Source organism: Cryptomeria japonica, chromosome 2 (genome assembly GCF_030272615.1).
Source record: "Cryptomeria japonica chromosome 2, Sugi_1.0, whole genome shotgun sequence".
Classification (NCBI taxonomy): domain Eukaryota; kingdom Viridiplantae; phylum Streptophyta; class Pinopsida; order Cupressales; family Cupressaceae; genus Cryptomeria; species Cryptomeria japonica.
In genome coordinates this window covers 31,068,215-31,079,641 of record NC_081406.1, presented here as the reverse complement: position 1 = coordinate 31,079,641, position 11,427 = coordinate 31,068,215, and the positions used below count along the sequence as shown (strand labels likewise).

Below are 11,427 nucleotides of genomic sequence, written 5' to 3'. Positions count from 1 at the left end.
ATGAGATGTACAAAATAGATTTATGTGCAAGTGCCAAAGCTCTTCAACATCTACATTTAGAATGCAAAAGAGAAAAGAGAAATTTTACTTTCATAACAAAGACTATAATTATATTGATAGTCTCTATAAAGGACATCTCATATTCTTCATTGTCATTTGTCTTTATTTAACTACTATAATATTTTATTTTTGTTTTATGTCAACAACATTTCTTCCTCTTTAAAATGAGTAATAAAATCATAAAACATACCTAAATTAAATATATATGTAAAGGGGGTAATAAGCCATAGGACATCTAGAGACTTAGTTACACCTAATAAACATAAATATAATGCCCACTCATATTACTGCCACATGCAATTACAAGTGCCATGCATATATTTTTCATGCTCTTCAAAAAGGCAAGGTTCATACAAGTGACATGACAACCAAGGTAATATTTATTTATTTTCCATCCTTAAATTAGTTGTTATATTGAGAAGAAACTAGCCAACTTATACCATAAACCAATACAATCAATTGTGCAAAAATTATGTAGGCGCCAGATTCAATATAAATATGTCATTATATCTACAAATATATGGAGAATTATTACTATCCATTAATAAGTTCAACTCTATAATCTATCAATCTGAACATGAATTATTAAACAATTTTTTTGTTACCTTGGTGGTCTTCCCATTAATAGGCAAATTGAGTAGAATGAGTAAGCTTAAATAAAAATTCTTCTCTTAAGACTAACCATTGGATTAGCAATTTTTGATCAACAACTTCATTTATATTTCTTTTTTTTCACTAGGTGTATTATTGGGCTATTCTATAAACATGGAATCTACATATAGGACTAGGCAACAATATTGTAGATGTGTAATATTTTATACAAAAGTTATAGTTTCATTTCATGAAACACTTTTAATTGGGTAGAAATTTTAAAGAATAAAGAGTAGAGATGAAACTAAAAAAAAATATAAGAATTGCTAGAGATCTAAAATTGCCTTTTAATTAGATAAATATTTTAATTTATTCAATTAATTTATTAGCCTTTTTCTCTATTAATTAAATAAATATTTTAATTTATTCAATTAATTCACTAAAACTTGTCTTTCTATTTAAAATAAATATTTATTATTTATTTAATCTCATCCATCTTTGTCAATTTAAATAAATATTTTATTTATTTAATATATGTGGCCTCTTCCTCTATTAATAAATAAATATTTTTTATTTATTTAATTAATTTATTATCCTCCTTTTTTTAATTTAAATAAATAGTTATTATTTATTTAATGGTCCGTTCCTTCTTTTTCAATTTGAATAAATAATTTATTTATTTAATTTGTATGATATTTTTCTATTGATTAAATAAATATTATTTATTTATTTAATTAATGCATTTAGCATTTTGTTCTTATCCATATGTCAACACATATTTCTAAATACCTACTCCTTAATCCTAGCCATCCATTTTAATTTAACCTTTTAATCCTATTCATTCTTATCTTTTATCTTTCCACCTATTAATCTTCTCCCTTAATCTTTACCTACCCTTTTATCCTATTTGTCACATTCACCTATGTGATCATGGCCCTTCATTTATCCTTTTTGCCTCTTAATCTCAACCATCCATTTCTTAGATGAACTCTATAAAAGGAGTCTCTCCCTCTCATTCTATCATATCAACTCATCGAGCAATCAAGCATTTGGAGTATACTTACATTCTAGCTTTTATCTTTACATCATAGCTCAACATCATCACAACCACATCCATTCCCCATTGAGCTCTTATGCAAGCATAAAAATCTGAGAGCAACATACATGCAGGTATCATTTGGTTTATTTTATGATTTGGCATGTTTGTTGGTTCTTCATTGATGTTTTATTGAATTTCATTGTAGATCTAGGGTTTGGTAGTTGAAAATAGGGTTTGCAATAATAGGAGTTCAAATTTAACATACATAGTAGTTTTAAATTCATTTAAAAAATATTGAACATTGGTTTACCATGTGTACTTAATGCCCAAGTTAATCATCCCAGTTTTTTCTTGCCTTGATTTAACACTATTTTCTTGAATTCGATTATCATGCTTACAATTTTTTTGTTGTGTTGTTCTTAACTTAATATATTGCATGAGTTGAAAATTTAGCCAAATGTCCAATTTTTATCTTTTTTTTAATTTTATGAAAAGGAAAATAGAAGGAAATAGATGACTACACTAAAATGTTACATCAACATTATTTACTACTGAATATATTAATCATTTTTTTATTATTCAATGTTAATCAAACTATTTGTTTCTATTTGATGTGTATTCTGTAAATACAACTTATTGAACCAAAATTACTCAAACATCTCAGAATATTGTTTGGTTTACTCGTGTACATTATTATCACATTTAGAAATCATTTATGGGGAATTGCTTATGGCCAGTGGCTTATTACCGACGCCAGTGGCTTATACTCCCAATTTATTTTCGCCTTAACATGTTTATATGTCATGATAATGTGTTTGTTAACTATACTTATGACATCTACAGAAAATGAATCTTGGAAAATCCTATTGACGATATCAGAAGTCGGTGGCAGTAGACTTGGCTTATCGGCCTTTCTGTTGCAAGTTTCAATTTGATAGTTTAAGTAAAAACAGGGCTCTCAGCTGACTGAGAAAGGCCATTTGTTGTAGAGAATTTTGTCATTTTATTCAACCAGCAGATATAGAAAGAGTGGGAAGGCAAATGGAAGGAAAGAGAAAGGAGAAAGCCATCGGCATTGATCTGGGAACAACTTATAGCTGCGTGGGAGTATGGCAGAATGACAGAGTGGAAATCATTGTTAATGACCAAGGAAATAGAACTACTCCTTCTATGGTTGCTTTCACAGCCGAAGAGAGATTTGTCGGAGACGCTGCCAAGTTTCAAATTTCCTCTAATCCTCTTAACACCGTCTTCGATGTGAAAAGACTCATTGGTAGGCAATTTACTGATTCTTCTGTGCAGGCCGACATGAAACTGTGGCCTTTCACAGTTGTTTCACAGAAAAATGACAAGCCAATGATTGAAGTGAATTACAAGGGTCAGAAGAAACTGTTTGCGCCTGAGGAAATCTCATCCATGGTTTTAATGAAAATGAAAACTACAGCTGAACAGTATCTAGAAAGTGAGGTGAAAAATGCAGTTATTACGGTGCCTGCCTACTTCAGTGACTCCCAAAGGAAGATGACTAAAGACGCTGGCCGGATTGCAGGTCTAAATGTAATGCGGATCATCAATGAGCCGACTGCTGCAGCCATGACTTACGGCTTTGGTAGAGCTGAGGAAGAGAAGAAACATATTCTGGTGTTTGACCTTGGTGGAGGTACTTTTGATGTTTCTATTGTTGTAGTTCAAAAAGGCAAATTTGAGGTGAAAGCAGTTGGGGGAGAGGCACATTTGGGAGGTGAAGATTTTGACAATAGGATGCTCGGCTACTGTGCCCAACACTTCAACAAGTTGTACAAAACAAATTTATGTGTGAATGCCAAAGCTCTTCGGCGACTGCGTTCAGAGTGTGAGAGGGCAAAGAGAAATTTGTCCTCAGTGGTAGAGACTGTAATTGATATCGACGGTCTCTACGAAGGATATGATTTTTTCTTGAAGATCAGGAGAGCAAAGTTTGAAGAGCTCAACTTTGATTTATTTGAGAAGTGCATGGAAGTTGTGAAGAGATGCGTGGCAGATGCCAAGTTTAATAAGAGCCAAATTGAAGATATTATATTAGTAGGGGGTTCCTCAAGAATACCAAAGGTGCAGGAAATGGTCAGAGATTTCTTCGATGGGAAGGAGCTCTGCAGAGCTGTAAATCCGGACGAAGCAGTAGCTTATGGTGCTGCACTTCAGGCAGCTGTGCTCAACAAGGAGGACGTTCACATTGTCATGGAGGATGTCACGCCTTTGAGTCTTGGAATTGCAGTTGATCATGATGTGATGAGGGTAGTTGTTCCGCGAAATACTCCGCTTCCCACTCGGAAAGAGACATCCGTCACTACAGCATATGACGATATGACAGCCTTACGCATTCGAGTTTTCGAAGGTGAAAGACCTTTGGTTATAGACAACAATTTTCTCGGAAAATTTGTATTGAGAGGGATTCCCGCTGCCCCGGCTGGAGTGCCAATTATTAAAGTTTGCTTTGAAGTGGATGCAGATGGAATTCTGAACGTTTCTGTCCACGACAGAATAAGTGGAGCAAGAAATGCGATTACCATTAGTAATGAAGGTGGGAGACTAAGCACTCAAGAGATTGATAAAATGATAGCGGACGCAGAAAAATTTCGCAGGGAGGACGAAGAAGCGAGGAAAAAGCAGGTTGCCAAATACGCCCTTGAATGTTACGTGTCCAACATGAAAAAGAGGGCAATGAAAGAAAAGAGTGAAGGCTCTATGGACGCTGATGTTGCAGAAGATCTTATATCAACTATCACTGCAGTTGAGGAATGGTTAAAGGACGACACTGTGACAGTTGTTGAACTGCAAGACAAATTGAAAGAATTGGAATTGAAATGCCTGTGTTTATCTTCCCCCAAGCGGTTTAAGTTTATTAAATCAGAGAAATGAAAATTATTGAACTCAACTAGTAGGATAATAGTACAAACGATAGAACTCTGTTTGTAATTTTGATATAAGAAAAACCAGGTCCATGATCTCTCTAATCTGCGCCAGTAAATACGATATTTCCTCTTGGTTTTCCTTAACGCAATTTGATGTTAAAGAAATATCTCTATAGATTATAATAATTATATATTTATTGCAGTTATCTTGTTGCTTATCTTGTGCATAAACTAGTCTGGAATGTGGATGAGTTATGTGCGGTTTCTAATTTCTATTTTTAATATAACAATATGAATAAGATTTTGCCAAATTTTAAGGCTAAGTTTTTATGGAGAAAAAAATAGAATTGAACGAATTCATTCTTATCTTGAATTATTGATGCAAGAAGAAAAGAAAATCTCTCCTGCAACAACACAAATTTTCATACAGCAGAGACTCTCTGCTCGCTCTTAAAAATTTCATACAAAATTACAAAATTTTCTCACAGGCCTCTCCTCCCGGCTCTCACACAACTTTCCTTCTTCGTTTCTCCTTTTAAACAGTCTGCTCTCTTCACCATTCGAAGTTCACAAATAGCCCAACCTCTGTTATTCCTATGCACCCCGGTTCATACATGGATGGCTCTTACCTCTTTGTCTGTTAGTCTTAAACCCCACACACTCAGCAACATATCAACTCTAGAGAATATCAGTTAACTCTTTAACATTTTTAAATCTAAAAGTCAAATCTTAATGTATGTTTGAAATTGTTCTCTTTGTCTTCTCTTCGTTATCTATATGAAGGTATTCTTTATTTTTCTCCATGCACTCCCATCTACTTATTCCTTTGCCTAAACTCGGCTCCCACACACTTTGGTGTACCCATACAATTATTTACAATTGTCTTGATTGTATTTATAAGAAACATATTTGCACATGTTGGAGAGTAAAAATATTGTTAATTGATTTCAGAATTATTTGGGATAAATACATAGACATGCAAATGCAATTATAGCATTGTGTTCCCGTGAGATTTCAAAAGTACCCCAAACTACATGGGTGACTAACTCTAAACGTATTATTTGTTAATTTTGAAACTAAAAGCTAGAAAAAAACCTATCTACGAGAACAAATATCAACTTATTATTTATTAATTTATATCGCAAGAGTTGAACACAACCAATTTGGAGACTTTGATAAAATGTCTTCATCAATTTTCTTCACTCACTCAAAATACTAGATTGACTCCACCAATTTCTAACCTCCTTGCATGATGAGATAACACCTTTCCTTAGAAAGTCAGCATCTCCTTCTCCTTTGAGTGTATCAAATTCCCTCTGTAGTGTTGAACGTGAGAGAACATTCTCTTCTTTAGGAGTACACATCTTCTTCGAGTGTTTCAATATCTCTCCTCCAATGCTATAGAAACAATCACTCCTTTATTGTACAAAAAAGACTCAACTAAATATGAATAAATTCAATGTGCTTAAGAGAAATGCTAGTCCTCCCTTTCTCCTTGAAGGGGCATAGGTGTGGTTCTTCTCATGCAATGAATCAATTTCTAGCAAGAACCTATCTTGGGATGATAGATATACTCCCGCCTCAAATTCCTTAAACCTCCAATGTGACTTTGTTACTCTTTAATTATCAGATGTAGCATTCAAACCTCTGAAGATTCTCTTAAGTGTAATATATATTGCATGAGTACATACACTACATGTATCCAAGTAGATAACAGTTGTTGGACTCAATTAAAAACACACCTTTTTCAATATGGTTTGATTTGAATACAATATGTCATGATTCTAATTACAAATTCTTAAAAAAAAGAAAATCACTCCTCATGAGAATAAAATCTTATCACTATGAATTTGTATTCTATATTCTTAAATTTTCAAAATGCCTTAATACACCACAATCAACAATCTCTTTCACACCATGTGATATTGTAAATAATATTTTTGTTTTTGTTTTTAGATTTTGAACTAAACAAGAACAACACACTAAAATATTAAGTCACATAACTCTAGTAAATTGCATCAAGTCAATCATAGATTAGTGTGAACCTTAAAATATTTGCAAACCATCTCAAAATAATGAAGCATTTTTTGCACTTTGCACTTAGCACAACATCCTATACACCTGCACTTTCCTATAATTCTCTACTCATACTCTTTGTTCTTTCCAAACTCATGCCCCTTGCAATGCACAACAACAACAACAATCATTTAGAGGAGCATTTAATAATAAGATGTTTCAACTCTATGTCATGAGCATGGACTACACCTTTAAATTTCCTCACTATCACTTGGGCAATGTCTAGAATTTGAAATTCTTCTCTATGAAGAGTTAAATAAAAAGAGAATAGAATTTTTTATATTTCTATGATGTTTTGACAAATAAGATTGGTGGCAACTTTTTCTTCTATCTTAACTTTGGTTATTTATCCTTTGGTGGCAACAACCTCACCTACTAGTGCAAATCACAATATTTCTATTGATTGATAGCCTCCTTTCAAACAACAACATACAAGCTCCTTTGATCATCTCTTACATTTGTATTAGATTATCATTTTAAAAACTTATCTAAATAGAGACTTGAACCTACAAATTCATATTCTCCAATTGAAAAATGCCCTTTGCTTCCTTTTTCTCTCTAATTTAGACACCGGATTGAAGTGCACACAATGTTCCTTCATTGCATTCCTTCTCACATCATATGTAGAGGGACAGGACTAATTGCTTTCTCAATACCATATTGAGAATGGTAGAGCACGACACTAAAACATAACTACATCATGTTTGCTACTAGAAAGTAAAATTATTATTCATTAATTTTAGATCTCTTTGTGGTGATTATATAGAAATATGCAAATACTTATATAGTATTGCATTCTATTATTCCCAAATAAATCAACTCCCAACTTTAATCTAGTAACTAAAACCTAAGGTCTATATTTATTTAATAAATATAAGCTAAGATCTAATATTATGATAGCATCTTAATGCAACCATTTCTAAAGAGAAACATGATAACATCCATAAGGTCAAGTATTTTCTCTTGTCATGATAATAATGACTCTAGTTAGTAGAGGGGCTACTTATAATAGCGTAATTTCAAGAGATGTAGAATTGGAATGAAAATATACATTTATAGTTCAAATAATGAATCTCTTTACATGTGGGTAAAAAATTAAAATTGTGTTGCACTTTGGCTCATCATAATAGTTTCAGAGAAAATGGGTTTTTCCTAAAACTATTTGAAAACTATGTGACACAAACGGTTTTAGGTAGAACACTTTTGTCCAAATTTACTTTGTTGATCCAAATTTACTTTGTCGATTGCATAAAAGTGACATTTCTAAATTGAATTTTGAAATTATGTAAACTGGTCAAATGTAGAATTATTAATGAAATTTATGTCTGTTAATTCTTAATTTTTTTAAGAAAAAAATTGATATTTTTTTATAAATTCAAAGACAAATTTTTCATTGCTGAAAAATGCTGAAAATCAAGGGTTCCAGTCGACGCCACCAAAAAAAATGAAAATGGGCTATTTTTCGGATTTTTTTTTCCAAATAGAGAACATATATATGCAATGTTAATAAAAAAAAAAATGATGTATATTTTTCTCATTATAATATTTTGAAGTCCAACATAGCTAAATTTGATAGTTTTCGTTCAGCGTCACCTTTTGACTACTAAATTTATCATTATCCAAAAAATAAAATCAACCCTTTTCGAGAAGATTCTCTCATCTAGTGTAAAATATTTTTTTAATTTCATTTAATATTTATTTTTAACATTAATAAGCTACTCAAAATGTTTAATTAATAAAAAATATTTAAAATTATCAAAATAGTAAACAAATTATATGACCGGATTTGTGACTTTGAGCTCTACAAAAGGGTATTTTTAGATTTTTGTAAAACAAAATTCTGCTTCAAGAAAAATTGAGCAAAAGTGAAAAGTTTCAAAAAATACAGAGTTTTTGACCTTTTTTATGCCACATCACATGACACATAGGGCAGTCCGATCGGACTACCCTTAGTTCTAACATTAAAAAAAAATTGAATTTTTTTTGGATGGCACCATTTGAACTAAGGGAGTCTGGCCAAACTTAGTCTGGTCGGACTCATGTCGCCTTTTCAGCACTGAACTGAATTCGATCAGACTACCCTCCGTTGGCCCAAAGTGTGACACAACTCCATGCTTTGGCCCACTGTATACATTCACACACACACACACACACAGATGTGTATATATATAGACACACACACATATATGTGTATATATACATGCATATATATTATATGCATGTATATATTATATGTATGTATATATTATATGTATTACATTTCAAGCAAACTTAACAGCACAAGTGAATTTAAGTAACTCTAACTAAAAAATAATTTTAGTCAAACATATGGTCTATATAGATTCACTAAAGCTAAGTTATATATGGGTCACAACTTTTCCAATTGGAAGTGTCTACTAAATGTATATCTATTACCACTTTGAGTCTAATTACCAAAACAAAATAAAAATTAAAAAAACGCAATGTTTCAACAACTACTCTTATAAATAATACTTTTTTTGAGATGTGAAAATACACTCTTATAGATCTATAGTGAATTTTTCAAAATATATCTTTTAATATTTTATTTAGTTTTTTATACTTTATATTTTATTTTTATTCAAAGTAGGTCATCATTACTAAAATATAAGGTTGGTTATCTTGTCAAGGAAAAATACTAAAATTTATTTAATTTTTTTGAAAAGAATATGATGCAGTAGAGAAAAGAATCTATGTCAAGATGATATAATTATTTTCTAATTTAAATAAATAATTAAGGAAAAAGGTGGCGGCAATTCGAAAGAGTTATATTTCAACACATGCAATTTTCAAATTTATTGAAAAATATATATTTCTAAAAAATAGTAAAAAATATATTCATGCACTAAAGTTTCAAGTTGTCAATATGCACAAAAAAATTGAAGAAAAAAAGGTAAAATTTAATAAATAAAGTGTGGCGGCTTGTGTAACTTCAATTTCAGCATTTTCTCATCAACCAAATTATAGTGCTTACTTAATAAAAAACTACATTCAAATCATTTTTTAAATTTTTGTTAAAATCACAAACATAAAATAGATAAAAGAATATAAATTTTATTAGTTTACATAATTTCAAAATTCAAAACATATGTTTCACTTTCTATTGATTTAATTTAAAAACTTAAATCAACATTGGCCCTTCCTTTATAAAAGTGTGACACAACTTTGTATATGTATATGTGTACATGTACATGTACATGTATATGTATATGTATATGTATACATATACATATACATATACATATACACATATACATATATGTATATACATATATACATATAGATATATATATATATATATATGTGTATGTATGTATGTATGTACAGTATGTATATATGTATGTATGTATGTATACATTATCCCTTACTATATATATATGCATATGTATGTATGTATGTATGTATGTATGTATGCACATACATACATGATATATGTGTATATGTGTATATATATGTACACACACACACACACACAATCACATATATATATATATATATATATATATATATATATATATATATATATATATATATATATATATGGCTTATTCTAGCAGGTTCCTTAATTATGGGTGGAAAGTAAGTGAGGATAGAACAACCATTAGACTACTATGACCCTACACCCCACTAGTAAGTAGACTATAAATCGAGTCTTGTAAAATCCTTTATGAACCAACCATAGGTAGAATTGGTAGGGTTTGTGGATCCCTGATTATAAGCTCTCATTGACCATGCCCTATAGAGATCATACATATATGTATATATATATACATATATAAACACATATATATATAAATATATGTATATTATGTATGTGTATATACATATACATTCATATACATGGAGTATATGCACCAATCTATGACACAACAAGGGGGTTTCAAAATGCCATTTTAAAAAAAAAAAATTTAATAGTCTTATCTTTGACAAGAAAATGAAGGTAGCTGGACTCAAAATTTGAAGATGCAACAAGAACAAGAGTTGTAGTGCTCTGAATCTACTTTCTAAAATACTAAGTTATTTTAAAAATTGTGATTATTAAGGGCTTCAAAAAGGGGGAGCAGACAAAGTGGTGCATAGTGTTTGTTATGCTCCCCTAAAATGTTAACTTTTTTTGGAATTTTAAAAATTACTTTGCTGAGAAATTTATTAACACCATGTAGTTTATGTTGAATTTTTTCAACTAATTTTTTAATGAATATATGATTTTTTTCTATTTTTTGAAGTGGACACATCCTAAAAAGTAGAAATTTAAGAGTGCTCCCCTTAAACTTTTTGAAAACTAATCAAAAAAAAAAATCAATACGTGTAGAGTAGACTCTAGTTTCTAAAAATGTAATTTGTTTCATAATTTGATGAACCATTAAAAAATTATACCCAAAATACCACATGTTGGTTTTTGACAAAAAATAGACACGCTAATAAAATAAATTAAAGATAAAAACCTTAACATAATCAAAACCTAAAAAAAAATATGGTTAGATAACTAAGAGAGAGAGAGATAAATGTCAACGTGGTATTTTTCTAAATTTTCATTGAAACACATCATGCAAACCTAATGGAGACAACAACCAAAGACGTGTGAAATTTTTCTATCCTATCAAAAAAGTGTCTTTGGAATGAAATGGTCATCCAAACCTTTGATTTGGATGCCCGAGGCAAATCCAACCCAAACATTTACTATTTTTCCAATGTAAATAAAATTCATTTTTAATTTGGTGGTAGCCAAATTTGGCTAACTCCAAATGAAAA

General features: G+C 30.6%; 1 protein-coding gene across 1 annotated transcript; it reads left to right on the top strand.

The window, feature by feature from the left end:
• The first annotated feature begins 2,551 nt into the window (after positions 1 to 2,551).
• LOC131855758 (heat shock cognate 70 kDa protein 2-like) lies at positions 2,552 to 4,588 on the top strand. The gene has a single exon (XM_057966813.2). It carries the CDS (start codon positions 2,732 to 2,734, stop codon positions 4,586 to 4,588), a length of 1,857 nt encoding a protein of 618 aa, XP_057822796.2. The 5' UTR covers positions 2,552 to 2,731.
• The last annotated feature ends 6,839 nt before the right edge of the window (positions 4,589 to 11,427 follow it).

Excerpts from the sequence above, each read along its gene's own strand:
- LOC131855758 (XM_057966813.2), top strand. The coding sequence starts at position 2,732 with ATGGAAGGAAAGAGAAAGGAGAAAGCCATCGGCATTGATCTGGGAACA.